We start from the raw sequence: 21,337 nt of genomic DNA on the forward strand, positions 1-21,337 counted from the left end.
CATAATCTGATCAAAAATAATGTTTATTTACGGGCTGCCTCCTAAAGGTCAGAGATTTGAATCATCAGTTGAAGACCTCTCAGTTGACTGAGATTCCTTCAAGTTGTGTAGTCTTTATTTGTGTAGTGTGCAGTTCACTTCTGGAGAGGTCTTGGTCCCCAGATTTAACCGCAAAGTGAGCGCTTCTCACTTTCATGCTGGTCTTCGGTTCAGGCAGCTGCGGACATGGACGCAGCTGCACCGAGGAATAGAGGCTTTGCCCGGTTACGCTTCAAGATACATTATCTTCTGCCCTCTGCTTAGAAGTGATGGATTTGCATATCACAGGAACTCATACAGTTCAGTCTATCTAGTGTCAGCAAAAATGTTGTGAGCATTTCCGATCAGTCAATAGCATGTAGAGCATGTTTACTATATTACATGAATGTCACTTTCACACTTAATGTCTCACTGAGCATTCAAAGCCTCAAACTCCAAATGGAAATAAAGTTGAATATTCGTGTTCAACAGCCAAATCTGATTCGACTGACAGAATTCTGAATCGGGTACAGCCTTATTTTATCATGAATAAAGCTACCAGACATTACATAATTATTAGCTTCACTTAGCCAGCTGTAACATAAACCTGATGCAAACATTAATACATCAATAATTATAATCTAATATTATAATACACATTATTCTGACATGGGCTTTTCTGCATAATGAGTGCTTTTACCTTTGGTACTCTAATTAAGTGTTGATGCTAATACTTTTGTACTTTGATCGAAGCAAAATTTTGAATGCAGTTTTTTAACTGTAACAGAGTATTTTTATACTTTGGTATTATTACTTTTACTCAAGTAAAAGATCTGAGAACTCCGCCGCTGGTCTATTAATAATATGTGTGTAACCGGGGGGTGTTTTCTAAATGTGAGTGATTGCTATGTCATTTTCCATCAGTGTTGGTGGCAGCATAACCTGTAGAAAGCACAGTCACAGGAGCTGGATTCATGGAGTCACCCTGCTGTCCTCTGATCTGTGACCTCTCTGGAGGACGGACACTTGAATGTTTCCCTCTGGGTGTCAGTAAAACATCACTCCTAGATGGCAGAGTAGTTAAATCAATGTGTTGAATCAGTATTTGGACCTTTACGCCTGATCTAAGTGTAATATGTAATAAAATCGTGTTTTAAAAGGGTCCTATGACTGCTCTCAGGAATTGGCTCATCAGGTTACTGCTGCTGCTCCAAAACTAACCCATCCAGTTGTAGTTTTCTTTGTGCTTTTATTCTCAGGACATGCTCTGGCGCCCAATCTTGGCTGTGGCAGAAAATTTGCCTCCATTGTGCAATCTTTATTGTAATGCATGAACTTCATTGCTGTGACTTGTGGCTCAAGTGGTTCATGGCACACAAGTGTACCTTCACCACTATGACTTGTTGCTTTCCTAGCTTACTACTGTTGTGGGCGTTTTTGGCAGATAAATATGGGAAGCACAGGATCACGTGGGCAGTATTTTAACCTTGGAGGTATATCAGTGAATGAACAGAGCCGCAGTTTTTTAACGAATGAAAGAGATTCTGCAGAAAATCAGGCTAATAAATGAGGAATGTTGGGTGAGCCTGAGGCCTAGGGAAGGGGACAGAAAATGAGTGGAGACATGTCAGTGGTGTGTGTTGCAGGTCTTTCATACTGTGTGCATGTGTGTGTGAAAGGAAGCGTGGTAATGGTTAAGAGGGAAAGCCACAAGTAGAAGCAGATGTGGGGCGAGCTTATGCCTGAAGTCGTTAGTCTCTGGTTGGCTTCATTCATTTGTCGGCTTTGAAATCCCAAATTTAAGCAGCCGCGTTTCACCATTTTACACCATTTTTAATTTGGGTTCTGGAAGGAGAAGTTCTCAAACCATAGTTTTACCTGATAGATTGGCTGCATCAGAGATTTAAAAGACCTGTTGTTTGTTGCGGGGAGGGGCTGGTTCACATGCTCGTCAAAATCTGGAAAATTAAGTGCCGTACTGCATTTGATTACATGAACACAAGTAACCTTTCTGTTCAGACACATTTCCCAGACAAATTCAATCTTCTGTATCAGTTCATGCACATTTGCACAAGTTTTTGGGTCCACGGGTTGTTCACATGGCCTCAAGGCAAAACTAACATTTAAAACTGTGCAACGTGGTGTCCTTGAGGAAGTTTCTTCATGTATGTATGTATGTATGTACAGGTCAGGCACAGCTGTACATGTTTGAGCAAGCAAGGATGTTTGACTGTATGTGCACACATTTTGAATGTTTGAGATAAGATATTTGTGGAGACACTGTCATTAGTCCATGCCGACGAGGTTTAAGTGGACATTAGTGCTAATCTGGGAAGTACTTAACAGCCATTAAGCTGTGGAGAAGAAATGTATAATGCATGGTAGTGGGTTTTAAATGATATCAGTGGTTTTCTTTGAGGCTCACTGTGCAAAACAAACTTTCTGTTATGCTCTTGAATTTTTCCTCATGTCTTTTACTTAGTATTTGTGTGTTTTATAGTTGAGTTTTAGGGGGGGAAAGTATTTCACGGGGCCAGGATGACTATAAAAAATCACTCACACATTCAGGAAAGGAATAAGTGCCCTTGCTAACCTCCGCTTCCTTCTTCCCTTCCCACTCATCACAGGTTTTCTAAGCTTTAGTATCCTGTCTTTGTGTGCGCTATGATGAGAATTCGGGAAATCCAGCTAACCAGACAGTATCTTTAATTACTGTTGTGACAGTGTGTGTCCTGGTGTTAAACCTTTAATGGTAAGGTCAGTCTGTTATCCCAGAAACAGTAAGAAAACCACAGAGTTAGGTTTTGGCACATTCGTATTACTTCAAACATTTTCACCAGCTGAAACTTTTTTGTTGTTGTTGTCTAAGAGATTTCAGGTAACTTCGGCCCTTCAACACATTTTAGTGAAGGGAGCGTTTGTTAAGGCAGAATGAATGGCCTCATTGATTACTCCTTCAGGAGTTGTCCTGCTTTGCCGGTACACACACTCACACAGACAGACACCCACCCACAAACACACACACACACACACACACACCTAACTAAGCTCCAGCACAGAGTGGTGGGTCCTCAGGGGAGATGGAAACATAAATCCAGTCCGACTGGTGAAGTCTGCTTCCCGTAAAGTCCAGACCCTAAACTGAATGTCGCATTCCTCCAACGTCCTTTTTCCATTTTATCAGCTGGTGCAGCTGATGTGGGTTCCCTCCGTGACTGGCACACAAAACTCCTAAAAAGTTTCTCACTGTTGCTAAGCCCGTCAAGCCTTCTGTTCCCACACTGCATGCATTCAGTTTGTAGTGATAACATTGGCTTTTTGAAACAATGGGTCCCTGATTTCAGAAGTTAACAATCTAGCTGGCTTATCATTTCTGCCAGTGACTGTGATTTTGACATCTTGGATGACAACTGTCATCTTTCAGCAGTAGCTAGCTAGCTAATAAGGCAAATATTAGATTCATAACTTGGTTGAAAACACTTGTCTCTGGCTGACTTTAAAACAAGAATCCTGTAAAAGGGATCCTAAATATGCACTTTGCATCCTCATACACAATATCACACTAAAGCTACATGTCCAAAAATGTAGTCCAAATACATTTTTCTGCAGCCAGGAGGCGTGTTTGTGTTTGACCCAGGAAGAGAATCTTTGTCACATAAGTCAACTTGTCACAGGAGTCACAGGACTCTGTTAACTGATTGGCTGTGGATATTCACTGGCTGCAATTTGCCAATAAAAGTTTAACCAGATATTCTATCCCCACTTTGCTGCAGAATCAGATGGCCACACCTCAGACAGGCTGATGCAGTTTTCCATAGACACTGAATGGCAGCTCACCGCAAGCTGCACTTTGCTGCTGCTTGGTGTGTTGTCGGCGAAATTGATGATAGAGTTGCTGGAGTATAAACTCCACCAAATATAAAGAGCAAGACAGCTAGCCTAAACCTCAGCCTGATATAGTAGCTTCCTGGACCAGCTTCCACACTGCAGTACTACTTTAGGAAGTAAACCAGTTGGCCAGATTGCTAACAGCTGCATTTTGCATTGTTCAAACAAACACACTGTTTACAGTCCTTACAATGTTGCTGTTGTCTTTTTGCTTTTGGGAGGTTGAGAGAAAAGACACACCCTCCGCCCTCTTTAAACACAGATTATCTAACTGTCTACAGCTCCATCCACGCCTCTTCAGCATGTTGATTTGATCCAAAGCTTGACAGGCCTGCTAAGCTGAGTTATATTTGCTATGCTATGATTGAACAATCGCTGTTCGTGGAACGGTCAGTTAAATTTAGGGCCACAGAATAACGGTTGTCACCTTTGTGTTGAATGTCACGTTGTCTTTTTTAAATTTTCTGTGAAGCATAAGTTTATCTTGTTCCGTTAATGCTGCTAAATTCAGAATCACTTTGCAACCTGTGAAGATATATCTGGTTATGGTCTCCATCGCCTCCCTGCCCCCTGCCCCATAAGTTATTGAGAGAGCTGGTTTTGTCCATGTGACTTTGGAGCTTAGATGGCCTTTGTGTTCCCAACGTCAGATTCAACTCCCGGTCAGTCCATGACGACATTGCAGGTTGCTGAAATGGACAAATAGTCTGCTGGCACTGGACAAGGAGGTGCTGTAGATGTGTGCTCATGAGTTATTTGGTGGCACTGATGTGTAGACGAAGATGTGTTTATATGATACATTTTAGTTTTTAAATTCTGATTGAAATGAATTAGATTGAAACGTCACATGAAACCTTTGTATAAGCCTTTTGAAGACTGTAGGTTTCAGCACCAGTTTGTGATGAATAATACAGGAGCACAGTATGAGCCATTCAGTCCAGCTTATTCTCGTTCCAGTCCAGGTTTTGGCCCCAAGTCTCTCTTTGACAAACATTTAACAGTTTTATTTCAGCATCATAACCTCAGTTATGGTAGAATGACAGCTGTTCATCTATCCCAGCACACATAAATGTAACAAGGGCTTGTAAAAACATTACATAAGAAGTGAAATAAACGTCTGTATGGGTGTGTTTGTGTTTGCCCTATTTCCTTGTGTGACCTAAAATGAGGTCGCAGGGATGGCGTGATCAGGCCACTGAGACCAGCAGCGAAGTTGCTCTTTTGGGCACAGTGAGCACATTGCTTGTGAGCCGTAACGAAGAGAGGAACTTGGATGTCGTGGTGTCATCCAGCATCCTTTGTTTGATTTGTCTGTCTCAGTTTATTAAACCACAGTGTCAAGTACACAACAGTTTGGAGAATGCATTTACAGACGAGCTTTGCAAGCTAGTTTGATTATTTGTTTTGAGTGCTTTTTTTTTTAGCCTGCCTCTTTTGGTGTAACTGTGCTGCCATGAGACTGAACAGAAATCTAAAAGCTTATTCCAAAAGTATATTTTGAATTTAAGTAGTGTAGTCTGGTTCTGAGTGATTCATGTCAGAACTAAAGGAGGGCTCGCTGCAACATTACCCCTGTAGTCATCACATTCCTCCATACTGCAAGACCATGCTGCAGCTGAGGTCAAGTTAGCACTGTTGTCTTTGTCACGACTACTTTGGGACTTGTTTTTGTCAGTTGATGTACTCTGAACAGAGCTCTAATCAGTAGCACATTAAGGTACGTGTTTTTTTTTCTCTTAAAGGTCCAGTGTGTAGGATTTAGGGGGATATATTGACTGTAATATCCATATCTATGTTTTCAATAGTTTATAATCACATCAAGTGTTTACATTTAGAATGAGCCATTGATATCTACACCTCAGAGTCTGTCTGCCATGTTTCTACAGTAGCCCAGAGCAGACATCCAAATGCTGGCTCTAGATAGGGCCATTCGGACTTTCACGTCAGCCACCGTAGTTCTCCTACACGCTCAGCACACAGGAGAAGTATCATTTGGTCGCAGTCTGCAACCTCGCTGCAAGCTGCCTCCAAACCCGTCACGCTAGATCTTTAGATTGTAGCTTCAGTGAACCAGATCACAGATAGCATTAAGCAGACGTCTAGTGACTGGTTAGGAGATAACTAATGAGTGTTTGTTTGCACAAGCATGTGAGAGTATGCATGGCTGTGTGTCAGTGGGGTCATCGGAGGAAGAGCTAAGTTGCAAACAATTCTGTGAGCAACATGAGAGGACCAGGCAGCAGGTCTTTGCCAGTTGGACTCTCTGGCCCTTGGATGACCTGTCATCACGCGTAATTCACTCTCTGCCAAGGTCGTAATAATTTAAGACCAAGGCCGTAGTATTTGAGTGGTTTGACATTTAGTTGGATTCAGCCGCCACCCTCTGGGATTTCAAGGGTGGTCAGTTGCTTGTGTAGAGTTTGAGAGGAAGGTTAAACAGAAACAATGATTTGCTCTCTTGGATAAAATTAAGCCTCTGGACTGGGTTCAGTGTTGAGTGGCTGTTGAAAGTTTTGTGATGTAAAATCTCCCAGCTTACTAACCATTAATATTTTCTCCTAAATAAATCCACATAACCATGCACACACCTCCCATAGGCAGTATTGATTTGAGTGGTGGTGCTGTGGTTTCGTTTGAGCGTGAGTGCTCAGACATTTACTGTCTTACTGAAGACAAGCCAACAAAGTAAAAGTTGTTTAATGACTTCTTGGGTTCATGTCAAGGTCTTTGCTGAGTGTTAACCAGCTGTTGGTTGCTAATGTGTGTGTGTGAACAGACACCGCCAGAACAGATAAGTGTGGAGGAAGTGGAGCCGCCTGTGTGCTCTCACACAATCCCGGATATGCTGACTTTCGTTTCTGACGTCATCCGTTTGACTCTTTGTTTATCTTAGGTGCTACACACGTCTGTCATTTGTTGACTATTAGTCTTTGACCTGGATCACTGGGTACACAAAAGGAAAGACGAGCCAACACAGTCAGGTTTATTGCCGAGGTTTTCACATACAATCAATCTGCTTTGGAATTTTAGTGCAAAACGGCAAGCATAGAGAAAATAAAAATATAAAAAGCAAGAACTGCAAAAATTAAAAACAGAAATACAATATAAAACGGGTGACATTAAATACAATAATGTGACAAAATCTAAAAAGTTGGTACCTGTTTTTTAAGTGTGAAGTATAAGGTGTATGTGCAGTGTAAAGAGGTAATAATCCATCTGTGTAATAGAATGAATAATCTGAAATCAAAAGGACTTGAAAACGTGAATGATCAAGCCCAAAAGACAAAATTCTGGTGAATCATATCTTTTCTTTTCCAATGTTGCATCATTCCTTTAGTCATCATGAACTTCTCACAGTTTATCACGACTCCACAGTCAGTTTCCGCAAGACTTTCTTTTTGACAATCATTTTACTTTTTTCTTATTTGAAGATCACTATGTCCTTTATTTTTCCAAATACAACAACTATCAGACATTTTGAAATAGCCACATAATGGCCAACATTTAAACACACAAGTCAAGTCAGGTCAAAGTTTATTATAGCCCAGTATTACAAAGCAGTTAAACTACATACAAAGCATTATCAATGCAATATAATACATAAATAAAATAGTAATGAACGGCATTAGCAAAATTAAAAACGTACAGAAGTGAGACACACATGAAAAACCCAGACAGAAACATGTGTGTCACCATGAGCACATAGATGGAGTATAAGTTGCATAACTGTGGTTTAGTATTTAGGGCAGACTAATTGAGGTTAAATGTTAATGTGAAGAGATGTGTTTTGAGTTTGCTTTCTAATGAGTTGATTAAGCTAGCCTCATGAATTTGGGTAAGAAGACGATTCCAAAGAAGAAGTGCTTGGTTAGAGAAGGCCCTACCACCTACTGATGGTTTATTTATTTTTGGAATAGTCAGGAGACACACAGCAGAGTGAGCTCCTCATAAACCTTATGAACTTAGCATATAGGCTACAAAAATGAAATAAATAGCTTTGCTGTTGTCAATTAAATAATGATATTAGCCTGTATTAAGTGTATGTCTCAAATAAATTGAAAATAAGCTAAATGAGGAAGCTGTCTTTTGAACTGAGTGACCACCACTGAGGCTGCTATCCACCGTCTAGCTAACTGTGGTTAAAAATGCAGAGGTTTGATCTGGTTTGATCTAAAATGAGAACCACCACCACCTTGGATGTGTTGTGTGCTTTTAAGAGGCAGGGACGCACTCTCTACAGCTTTGGTGGATAAATAGATTAGTTATTAAAATCTGATCTGCACAATTGTCTCGGCAACATATCTTATAGGTCACACAATACTTGGCTATTAATGCTATTAATGAATATATTTATGTTCTGGCATATTTACTAACAGACATTTTGGCCATTAATATTTCCATTTCCTGGACAACTACTCGTGACACTGACTAAAGCCGGCATATGCTGGTTAATGTAAACCCTGTCTACAGTGTGTCAGTGCGAGTTTCAGATTATCTTTGTGTCTGTGGATTAATGTTTTTGCAAAATTTCATACTGCAATATGTCAAAAGATGAAATCATTTCTGTAGTTAAAACTGGATGGTGTTGGCCTGAATGTGATGGCTTTTCAGAGCTCATTCATTCATTCATTCATTCATTCATTCATCTTCTAACCGCTTCATCCTCTTGAGGGTCGCGGGGGGGCTGGAGTCTATCCCAGCTGACATCGGGCGAGAGGCAGGGTACACCCTGGACAGGTCGCCAGACTATCGCAGGGCTGACACATAGAGACAGACAACCATTCACGCTCACATTCACACCTACGGACAATTTAGAGTTATCATGCATGCATCAATCTGCATGTCTTTGGACTGTGGGAGGAAGCTGGAGTGCCCGGAGAGGAAGAGGCGAGAATGCTAACCACCACACCACCGTGCCGCCCTGCTTTTCAGAGCTGTGGCACAAAGTTGTTTTAGTGTGTGTGTGGTAATATAACCCATGTGCCAAGCCCAGGAGATGAAGTGCGCCACATGATGGCACTCTGCAGTGTGCAGATCAGCAGAGCTGTAATAGTCTTCCTCCTGAGCTCCTGCAGTCTTGAAGTGGAGCTCAGAAATGTATGTGGTAACTCTCACACACATACCACACATAAGTGACACCACACACTTACCCAAACCAACATAAAGGTTCATAGTTACGTTTGGGTGTGTGAGTTGAATCAAACACTTGCCTCTCAGTGAATTCCCCATTAAATATATATTTGTACCCATTCCAGTCTACTCCAGTTCTGATTGCCTAACCTTCATCATGAGGAGTTTCTAATCAGTCCCTGCTTACCATTGCATTGCTGCTTAACAGAAACACAACTGTGACAGAAAGAAAGCAGACTAAATGTTGCTGATGAATTAGACCACCTATCTTAAGCAAACCTTTGGCTTCAAGTAGTAATTTTTTCTTTTGCTGTGGCTTATGTGTTAGCATGCGACAGCCTACCAACAGTACACCTCCTTTGTGCAGCAAGTCCAATATTCACTCACCTTTTACGGTCTGGCTTCATCAGCCAACTCCTGAGAAAAATGTATACTGGACATCAAGCAGCTTATTATAGTGGACGTGTTATGTTGACTGAAATAAACTTGGCTCCTGCAAATGTTTGGACAAAAAAATCCACTCATGTGAAATGCAACATGAGCCTCAAGGGAACAAGTGCAGAGACGCTACAACACACAGCAGAGATCCCATATTTCATAAGTGTAGCTACTGTTTAGATTGTTAGCTAAACTGAAACCAAACTTAGATGAGAGACGCCCAAATCCTCCACAACATCCTGAGGCTGAATCCACTAGCTATCACGCTCGCTGTGTGGCTAACCAAATTTCTGGGGAAATCCCTGATACTGAGCAGGTAGCACACAACCAGATTCTGTTTGTTGTAATTGGCTGCCTTTTGTTTTATATAGGAGCTGCTGTCAGACTAATCATGTGACTCTAACATAAAGCCTGTGTGCAGGCTGAAAGAAAACCTGCGTAGAGCTGGAGAGGTGGGTTATCATGCTCAGTGGGTTAAAACTGAGAAGCATCTCATATTCAACAGACCAATAATTCAACTGTAATAGAAAAGACATCACTTGGTGTACATCAAAATAATATACTGGCATTAGGGATGTCAATGGTTAATCACTGAGAACGTTTTTGACGGGGTTACGAGTGTTAGTCTAGAGGTTAACGTTGCTACTCTTCAGTTTAGTTCAGGACGGCGTTACCAGTGGTATTCGCCAAATGAGCTGCACTGCCAGACGGTAGTTTTGGCATACTGCATTTCACATACTAGCAAGCCAGCTGTCTGTCTGCAAAGCCAACAGAAAATGAAATAAAAGGCAAAACATTTACATCACAATGCATTTAAATTCCACCACCTTTGAAATGCGACTCTAAAGCTGGACTAAAGGAAAGGCCTGTTGTATTCAAGTTATTTATTTTTTCACAAAAATAATCCACTTAGTTACTGATTAATTAATGTGTCTGGCTATGGAAAGCAAAATTACTGAAAGGGACATCCCTAACAGGCATGAAGTGAAACTGTCTTGAAGGAAGGAAATGAAGCTCAGCAATAACAAAGAATGACCTAAAACATGCCAAACATGTGGCTTTTTAACATATTACAATTATCTCCCTGTGTTTGACCAGATTTCTCTAACAGGAGACAAATTTATTTAAATGTTAGAGGACAGACGCAGAGCAACAAACAGTCAGGTTTAAATTTGTGTTTCTTCATGCATACAGTTACACATGTAACATACGCATTAGTCTTTGTAAATGGTGATAGACGTTCTTTGTGGTGAAAAGACAGGATGTAAAATGACGAGCAGAAAGAAGTGAAAGCCAAAAAGTTCATGTGATTAATAGAACTAACCGAGGAACTAACAACTAGTATTGATAAACAAATGTACACCGTGGGAGTCTTTGTGGACTTGAAGAAAGCATTTGACACATTAAATCACAATATCCTCCTAAGAAAAATTGACAAGTATGGGTTTAGAGGGGTTGTCTCAAATTGGCTTGGTAGTTATATAAAAGACAGGGAACAGTGTGTACAACTGGGAGAATGTAAATCTAGGTGTATGGAAATTACATGTGGTATACCACAGGGGTCAGTCTTGGGGCCAAAATTGTTTGTTTTATATATCAATGATTTGTGTTCGGTGTCATCAGTATTGAAATATGTATTGTTTGCAGATGACACAAACATATTCTGTACAGGGGAGGACATCCAGCAGATTATGAAGGTATTATCATCAAAAATGAATAAAGTAAAACTGTGGTTCGACAGAAACAAGTTATCTTTAAACTTAAATAAAACAAAATGTATGGTCTTTGGAAATTGTAAGAACAAAATAGACATCAAGCTGATAGTAGATCACATTGAAATAGAAAGAGTATATGAAACCAAATTGTTAGGTGTGATTTTAGACCATAAGCTCTGCTGGAAACCCCATATAGAGTATGTCAGGGCTAAGATGGCAAAGAACATTTCAGTAATAAATAAGGTAAAACATATTTTCAATCCCCAATCACTGCGCACACTGTACTGCACAATGATCCTCCCATACCTGCACTACTGTTCAGAGGTTTGGGGCAATACATATAAAACAACAACAAACTCAATCACTACACTCCAAAAAAAGAGCCCTAAGGGTGATACACAACACAGGGTATCGGGACCATACACACAGATTGTTTCTGGAATCACATATTTTGAAGTTCACTGATTTGGTTACGTTTAAAGTTTTGCAAGTTATGTACAAAGCAAGATACAATCAAGTACCAGGTAATGTACAAAATAAATTTATGGAAAAGGAGGGGGGGTACAACCTCAGGGGACCATTGAACTTTAAAAAACCTGTAATGCATACAACCCTTAAAATAATGACTATCTCCTCCTATGGTGTAACCTTATGGAATGGGCTAGAGGAAGAACTGAAACAGCAAAAACATTATTCAATTCAAAAACAGACTTAAACAATCAATTCTCAACAGGTACAGAGATGAAGCAGAAGGGGAAATGATCTAATTAATTACTATGCCATATCATGCTACACTGCATACAACAAACTGTAGAATTTGATATTGTTATGTATCATATTAAAGCATCTATATAGATGCATTACTAATGTTCTTTGCCATCTAAGCTCAAATCTAAAGTCAGTATGCTGCTTATTTAACTTTAAATATTAACTGGTCAGGGGTATAAACTAGGGGTAGGGCACGACAAGCTTAGTGCTTCTCCCTGTCCCCTTTTTTTCGGACATATGGACTCAAAAATTATTTAAAAAAAAAAAAAATAAATAAATAAATAAAAATTTCTAAAAAGGGCGTCATGATAGGATTTGTATTTCCTTTTGCATTTTCTTTTTTTCTATCTTTTCTCTTTTCATTTATATTTTCAAATGAATGTATTCTATTTTCTTTGTATTGATTGGCGGCGCGTGGTTGTTTACAGCATGATCCAGGCTAAATGTCATATAGGAGCACAAGACGCATGGCTGTTAATTATTTATTACAAAGTTAGTGAATCCTCTGTCAGCATTGTACGTCATACGGTTATGTCACTAATGCCAGCCTCTGTGCCTTTATTTATCAGGATACAGATTTAGTGTAAAGTCCCTGTGTGGTTTGTAGATTTGTATCCTGGAGTCCATTTAAGGTAATTGGCCCAAACAGTAGCAGAGTTTATGTAAGAGCCGACCAAAAATAGCCTGGTGATGTGTGGCCTAAATGGGAAAAGAGGACAATTAGGTGGATGCGTTTATTGAGGAAACCCTGGGATTTCCAGATGTTTTGGTAGCTGTGAGTCCTGCAAGTCTTTTGAAGAGTGATTACGATTAATGGTGATTTTGGGAAATAGTTGAATCATCTACTTCTGGAATCTGTTTTTTATGAGGCATATGTCCAAAAACAAGGCATATCATGTACCATAGTCTGTCCGAGAGGTTATTCAGTAGCATCACATCACAAAAAAGTGATTAATAAACTAATAACAAACTTAATTTATGGTCTTTTTGTGCAGCCCGGGGTCCCTCCTGCCCCTTAGGAGAGTACTCGCAAGGAGGAGGAGGAGGAGGAGGGTGGGCAGAAGCAACTTGAATTCAGCTGGCGTAAACCCAGCGTCAGAGTTCACAGCGGGCTGAGTCTAATCAGTGTAACAACAGCACAGAAAGTATTTTAGGCTGCGTTGCTAATCAGGCAGCTGAAGGTCAGGTTCCTCGGACTGTCTGCCATATTCTGCTTTCTCGCTTTGTGTGTTTTTTTTGACAGGTATAACGTCATGTTAATCGGACTAGACTGGACTAGACTACCACAATAAGACTTATTTCAACCTCCACATTTGAGTTATATCAATTCAGTCATTAAAGAATGGTTAAAAAAAAATAAATCGTGACACTTAAATGAATCGTTTTTTTCTCCACCCATACTGTGAATGAAGGCCTATGCTACTAAAATGATTAATCAAATGCTGCAGTTAGTTCAGTATTAGACATAACCCATCAGTTTGGTGTCATTCTTAAAGCTCAGTCACTGGATAAGTTTGTAATCGTCAGGGCTGGTTTGCTTTTCTTTATCACTGCCATAAAAGAACTGGTTCATCAGGCCATTTTGATTGCCAGGCAACACTGGCAGGTATCTTATTACCTGGCACGTTTACTGAGAACTTGAATCTCTAGTTTTGTAGAAGAGAAGTGCAACTTTAGTAAGCTATCTTTGTGAGTGAAGGTAAAGCTTGGTATCGTGCACGCTGGCTCACTGTCACACTGTCACGGCTGACTGGACACAGAACACAGAATCTTTTTTTTTGTTAGATATTTTTAAGGGCATTTTTTGCCTTTAATTGTCAAGACAGTGAAATGTGGGGGCGGGGGGGCATGCAGCAAAGGGCCACAGGCTGGACTCGAACCCGGGCTGCTGCGGCAACAGCCTTGTACATGGGGCGCCTGCTCTACCACTAAGCCACCGACGCCCCAGAACAGAGATATCGTTAATGTTATTAGTAACGTTTCCTTCAAAATAAACATATTTTTCTGAACATTTGAATATTGAGTTATTTATTTAGAGTCAGTGGTTTACGAACTGGCCAGTACTTGGTGTTTATTTTCTGTCTCCAATTCAACATTTATCTGCAAAGACACAGATTTCGGGACTTGCCAAGCTGCAGGCAGATGTCTAAGTAGCCTCCCCACAGCCTTTAAAAAAGTGTAGACTTTGGTTTGCTATGATGACAAAGGCATGTGCGTGCACTGGTTAAAATGTCAGAGGACGCTGTTATTACAGGAAGTCTAGTGTGCTACACCAGCTCCAATCTACAACATGGAAAATCAGAATTTTACACCAAAGGTCTCATGGTCTAATCTTCTAAATATGTCTACTGTTTGTCTGCTGCTGGTATGTTGGCAAGCAGCCCGGCACAGATGCTTGTTCTCACCATGACAGCACTCGGCATTGCGATTTGAGAAATGAGCACAAACATAAATGTTTTTGGTTCCTTCCTCCTTATTTTTCTGTGTGTATCTTCTCCTGCACTGCACTGCTATCCTCCCTCTTTGCTTCCTCCTCCCTCTTTTCCTACATTTTTCATCTCGCAGCTGACAGCAAATTAGGTAAAACTGCAAAAAAGCAGGAAAGGATAAAGTATGTGTTTATCTGTTTCGCCTCTCTACGTCATCTGTGTCCATTTTTTACCAGCTCTCTGCTCTGTTTCTCCCACAGGTGCAGAGTCCTGATCCCAGTGCACTTGTTGCAGCCTTGTCGTCTCCTCTGAACCCAGCTGTTCTCCACTCTTGTTCTTCCTCTTGAGCAAACATGCCTCCAGCAACAGGTGGGCCTGTGGGGTACACCCCTCCTGAAGGTGGCTGGGGCTGGGCGGTGGTGGTGGGGGCCTTCATCTCCATCGGCTTCTCCTACGCCTTCCCCAAGTCCATCACTGTGTTCTTCAAAGAGATAGAGTCCATCTTCGAGGCCACACCCAGTCAGGTGTCCTGGATTTCATCCATCATGCTGGCGGTCATGTACGCTGGAGGTGAGTGGCGTGTGTGTATTTGAAAGTGCTTTTGGTCCATTTGGTCCTGGTGTGTTTTCTGCCACTATTCATTTATTCCCATTAGACATGTTTGATTGTTTTGGCAGTTCACAAAACACTTGAGATTTAAACAGGCAGGAAAATCTGTGTATATTTCTGTTTTTTTTTTTTTTAGAAGGGTCAAATAAATTATCTGAACCGTAATCTGAGGAAAATAACAATGTGACTGGCACTGTGTTTGTTTTTTTCCACTCCATTTCAGTGATTCGTAGGATAAAAAGCACGCACTGTAACACATTTTGTCCATATAATGCAGCCCTTGTGTTTGTTGTGTGCGTGTCCTTAACCGGGAAGTCATCGACACCAACAGTCAAAATGTCTGTGGAATGTCAAATCCAACCACAGCTCAACATCTAAAAGATTAAGCAACACTCGCTTGAACATGAACAACAGCAGCTAGAAGTATGTCACTTAGTTTAAAATAAAAAGCGTGAGAAATATTAAGAGAATGTTTTATAAACAATAAAAGAATGCAGTGGACTGCACACTCTGCAGACTGAGCTACATAAGGCCCTGATCACACAGAAAACGTTTTGCAGGTTGCAGCTGCTACCACCAGTTTGTCCTCCATTGTTTACCAACTGTTAAGTTGTTGTCGTGACCACCACAGAAGGCCCGCCTCTCAAATCATCTGAGTGGACAATGGGGAAAAAAGATGACAAAAAAAGAGATGCCGTGGGGTGTTTGTCTGCTTTGAGTTGAAGTTTTTTAAACTTGAAGAGTTCAGAGTGCTCCGGCAAAAACGGCAGTTGCCTATAGTGCAGAAACACAAGGCGTGTCGCAACACAAAGAATGCGTGCAAAAAGCTTGATATTCATAAAAATCAGCTACAAAAAGACGCCTTCAGCTGCTGAAATGCTTTCTGTGTGATCAGGGCCTACGTCTGCTCTCTGTGAGGTGGGGGCTGGTTGGAGTGTGTCCTCGCCTGCAGAGAGAAATGGGGAAAGTCTTGTGAATGAAACAGGATTGCTGGAGGAGTGTGTGTTGACATTTCCAGTTGTGTTTCTCCTGTCAGGATCATGACTGTTTTTGGCTTCTTTAAAGGCTCTGTCTTTTCATCGTTCACCGTTCACTGAAGCAAAACAAAAACAAACACAAGCCTCTTTATCTCTGCTTATACTCCCTCTCTCTCCCTCTCTGCACTTCCACTATCAGTCCCTTATCTTGCCCATTCAGTCACAGCTTGAATAACACCTACTGATGAAGGGAAAGCAGGAGACAATGTGAGAAACGGATCCTGTGGAGTGATTACAAACAAGATATGAAAACAAGCACATATTTGTCCGATTGGAAACTAAATACAGCTGCTAGAGATAAACAAGTGGAAGCAGATATTGAATAAATGACTAATTAATGTTTACCACAGTGTTAATGGCATGATGTAGCAGAGCACTATTAAAAATACAAAACTAGGGATTGCAGTCTGAGGAAAAAGTGACTTAGGCCCTGATCGCACAGCCTGCTGGTGGCGCTAGAAAAAAGTCAGATGATTGCCAAGTCAGTGGGATACGTTATCAAGGAAATATAGTTGTCGGCACAAAATTTATCTAATCTAAATCTAATTGTTGTTGAGATATTTCTGCCAGGACCAAAGTTGACTTACTAGAACCGTAGGCCCCAACAGAGGATCTCAAGTTAAGAGAAATAACTAGTTGTACCTTTTCAAAATGAATTGAACACAGCCAGTTTGTGCACTCAGTGACCATTTCATTCACACTGTTGCAACAACGGGCCGTTCATTTGCTAATGGAAGGCCTGCTTTCAAGCTAAGGCAGGAGAACTAAAGATTCAGATCCAGTTTCAGATCAGGTTTCTTTCTCTGTCTCACAAATTCACACAAAGCAAGTTCCCCCCTCCTTTGTACACGGCTCCTCTCTTCTTCTTCTCCCTCAGTGTATGAGATGACTGGCACAGTCAACGTGTAAAACACCATCATCTCCATTTCTCTGTTTATCCACATCTAAAAATGGTTTCTGTTCCCTTCACTTACTCATTCATCCTCTTCAGAGCTACGTGCCAGCCTTCAGTAGGTCTGACCATTTAGGAGAGGAAACTGCTGAGGGCGAAACAAGGCGGAGTGAAATTGCATAACAGGGCCAGATGTTAAAGTAGTTTCTTTCTCTTTTTTTTTAACAGTTGTTTTTTTTTCATTTTCTTCTCCCCTGTTTCGAAATTCGGCCAGAACACCAGTGAGTGGTGTAATAATGCTTGCTTGTACTGTATGGGAGAAGTAATGGCACATGAATCACCATAACCATATATTACTCGCTGGTTAAACATGGGGCAATGCACGTACACACTGGGGGAAAAAAAAAATTCACACATATTTATTCATTGTGGCCGGATGACGTCAGTGAATGCTGAGTAATAGTGTGAAGCAGTAATAAATGCACAGGATGTCCAGTGTGAAGAGTCAGGGCATGAAACAAACTGCATTAAAATGAAAAAGATGCATCATTTTAAGCTGCCAATACAACCCCTAACCCTAACCCATCCCTGCAACAAACCAACAAACCACACTGTAAACAAGTTAAACATAAAACACAAGCTTGTGGTTTTTGGTTGTTCTTGTTTTTGATTCGGTGGATATAAGATATAAGGATAAAAGTCATGAAAGGTGCTTCAGATGCATGTAAACTACAATGCCATGAAATACAGCAACAGTTTAGTTGTACAAAAGAAATAAAACAACAGCAAAATGTAAATTTTAAACCCAGGAAAAAAAATTGAGAGGCGGCCAGCAGGTAATCTTTATTTTTGTCGTAAAGTAACACTAATAGTTTGTTTTGTAAGTTGTCGTATAGTGCGCTGCAGTCGTTATTTCCACCATTTTCCTGGTTGGGGAAACGTTCCTTGACCTTTGACATGAGCTCTAGATCTTTAGTCTCTCTTACACAAGGAACCTGTTTGGTCACTTAGTGATAGTTTCCTTCCCCAAAAAGTCCTTCTGACTGTGATGGTGCTTTTTCTTTGAATGTCATTTTAAGGCCAGCAAACAAAATAAAAAGGAGATTCAGAAACCACCAACACAGACTACTAACAAGCCCAACTCCCTGTCTTCAGATTCAAACAGCTTTGTACCCTGAATGAAAAAGCATATTTAAACTTCATCAGAACTGGATCATAACTTGTGTAAAGGAGGATTTGAGGATTATTTTTCAAACATTAGCGCGTCACTTGCTCCTAATTAGTCTAATCCTTGTGTCTTCAGAGGTGTGATGGGATTACAAACAAAAACATGTTACTTATCTCTTCAGGTCTTGTACTTTCAGGACTTCGTGTCGGAGAAAGGGCCGTTTGTCACTTCATGGAGCTCTGGTCTGTGCCTCACTGAGTGGGAGCGCTGATAGCCGACTTTTCTTATGATCTGTGTGATTTCTCTTTTCCTGTGTGGGAGGTAAAAGAGCCGGTGTCTGAAGAAAGTGTGTGTATGTGTGACAAAGAGAGAGAATTTGTGCATGAGTGCCCACCGGCTTGTTTTAATGCAATAAGCGCTCAGGATTACAGGATATTGATATGATTAAGCTCGAGAGGGAGATTTTAGATTTAAGCCGATTTAGCCAATGAATGTAAAAACACTATGATGTGAAATTATTGTCAAAGTTGGTTTTCTAGAGTGCAGTAGACACAAAGCTCTCAGTGGCCATTTTATTAGGTACACCTACACCATCTAATGCAATCCAGTGCAACTGCTCTGCCATAAGCTTGACTTTCATGATGCCATAGAAGTATTAATTCAATTCTGTCCTGCTCATGTATGAAACTAAGGGGATAAAACATTAGAAACACCTCTCAGTATACTGGATAATGGCCTGTTGGACCTGGTTAACAACCTAGCAGCAGCATTCTGGATTCTTTGATTCAGAGTAGCTTTGGCTAGACAAGTAAAAAGAGAATTACAGTCGGGAGGTCCAGTCAGGAGGGCACAAAGGCATGGACAATCAATAAATAGCAAAAACAATTAAAAAAAGCCATCAGCATCGGCTATTGGCCAAATTGTTATTTTAAACGTCGGTATTGGCCCAGAATTTTACAATTATTGCATCCCTAGTCCAGATTCCTTATACCCTGGTATACTGTGGTACCTTGATACCACCCAGGCCTATTTCTTATTCAACTCGCTGCTAGAAAGTGATTGAGCGTATCTCGCAAAACGTCAGACTATTCCTTTAAAGGCTCTGTCTGTATGGAGGGGCGTTGTGTGCTGTGAGTAATGTGATGCATTCAACTGCTGGGGCAAATCCAATCAGCTGTTTCTCCTGTTCCTCCTCTGCTCAATTTTGTTTTGGGTAGGACTGAGTCATCACCAGCTGAGGCTCTCATTCTTACTCCTCAGTTGGCCACTAAATGTGAACATTTGTTGTGTAATGAACAGAGACAAGTACATTGTTATATAGAATAAAATCTACAGCGCCGCACAGTGTTAGCCAAAAGCGTCTCTGCTAAAATTAGACAGAGGAATAGCTCGTCACAGCTGGCTTCACTCTGGACGTGTGTTTTCTTAACTCCTTTGTGGATGCTGTGTCAGAGTAAAACTGAGGACAGGTCTTCTCTTCCCTCCACCCAGTGTTGTTCTTTTCTTTCACAGAGAGAAAGAGAGCAAGCGATAGAGGGAGGGAGGAGAACAGATCGTTTATATAATATCTCTGAGAACACTACTCACTGCCCTCTTTGTGTTTTGCCAGACCTCAACAAAGACTGTCACTACTGATTTGTTTATGTGTGCGTGAGTGTTGAGTGGATGCAGATTCATTCCTGTCCTTGTACAGGTTCACTTTTGTTCACAACGAGGCTTCAAACAAGCTCAGATTCATGCTGTAGTCTTGTGTGTACGGTGTGTGTCCTGGTACAGCGTGAGCCTCTGTGTTCGCCTCTTTTATCTCCTGCCTAACCACAACATGGAAACCCACCACCCCCGAACACAGCAGCCCACTGAGAAAGGCTTTGTGCCAGCTGGTCAGACCCTCAGTGACAGACACAACACAGAGGCTAGAGAGGTATTTAGTGAGTGCGTGATTGAATGCTCGTGCATGCAGATCTGCCCCCGGCCACTGTGGTCAGCTGCCAAGTTTCAAGGGCAAAGCCACCATAGTCTGTGTGAAGGGCCCTGGTGGGTTGTGGGGAAATGGATGCCAGATGAGAGCACCATGCTAGTGATATCAGAATGAGTGTATGGCTACAACTATCAGATATATTGATAATCAATTCTGTCGAGTATTACTTGGATTATTTAAGCAATAATTGGATCGAAAGAAAAGGCTGAATTTTATTATTTCCAGCATTTTAGTCAAAAAACATAACTTACTCGTCGTCTTCTTGTACAATGTTTTCAAACAACTTTCAGAAAAGCTAATCCAAGAGTAAGCCCAGACAGGACTGCTACAAGGAAATAATTAAATTAAGGTGAAGTTTCTGTTGTTAAATAAAGGATTCAGACTGTGCATTAATGCATGAAATATTACAAAAAACTCAATAACATTACATTTTACTCCAGTGTCTCCCTGACCTAGTATAAGCTAATTAGCGTTAGCTAAATCTGCCGTCTCTGGTACATTTGTGTCTGCTTTGACTGTCAAATGCTCAAATACTGGTTAATTTATAAAAAGAAAAACATAACTGATGGAAATACCTTCTAATCAGTGTAGCCGTCACGCACCTCATTAAATGGTTTAAAGCTACAACTTCATATAGCTAACGCCAGGTCACACTGATCCATCACAAAATTGAGAAAAAAACCCCAGACTGAAGCTATTTCTGTTTGTAACCTTTTGTTTTTGAAAAAAAGGCATGTAGTGAATAATGGGGCATTTTGGTAAATATGCTTAGTCGTTTGCTCATCAAGAGTCAGAGGAGAAGATTAATAATCTAATGTTGGTAGGTAAAATATGAAGCTGGGGTCAAGAGATGCTTAGCTTAGCTTAGCTTAGCTTAGCTTAGTTTATTTTATCTTAGCTTGTGTCTAACAGCACCTCCAAAGCTATTCTCAGTCTCGTTTGTGTAATCTGTACAAAAACGCTTTTACACTTTCCATACTTAAATCTGTATTTGTATACATTAAACAAACACATAAGGTGTGAACGTGTTTTTTAACTGATTTAACAGTTTGCCCCTGTCTACAGTCTCTATGCTAACTTAAGCTAAAGGTCAGAGTGATATCAATATCTATTAAATTCAAAATGCCATTTTTGCCCCTGAAGGGACTGTATTTATATTATCTAACTCTTGGCAAAAGATTAAATAATCAGATTATAGATTCATTGCTGTTACACTGATGATCATTTTTAAAAAGAATTTAAAAAGGGTCCAAGGTGACTTCATGTG

At 40.7% G+C, this 21,337-nt stretch overlaps 1 protein-coding gene across 1 annotated transcript in view; it reads left to right on the forward strand.

Annotated features, from left to right (window-relative positions):
* The window catches only part of LOC125891165 (monocarboxylate transporter 1-like), a 33,472-nt gene that overhangs the window by 1,031 nt on the left and 11,104 nt on the right, over positions 1–21,337 (forward strand). Inside the window, exon 2 of the mRNA XM_049580195.1 lies at positions 14,647–14,956. Coding sequence (XP_049436152.1) covers positions 14,740–14,956 — 217 coding nt within the window. The 5' untranslated portion in view covers positions 14,647–14,739. The remainder of the gene's footprint in view (positions 1–14,646; positions 14,957–21,337) is intronic.

The sequence above is a fragment of the Epinephelus fuscoguttatus genome, linkage group LG7 (assembly GCF_011397635.1).
Source record: "Epinephelus fuscoguttatus linkage group LG7, E.fuscoguttatus.final_Chr_v1".
NCBI classification, from domain to species: domain Eukaryota; kingdom Metazoa; phylum Chordata; class Actinopteri; order Perciformes; family Serranidae; genus Epinephelus; species Epinephelus fuscoguttatus.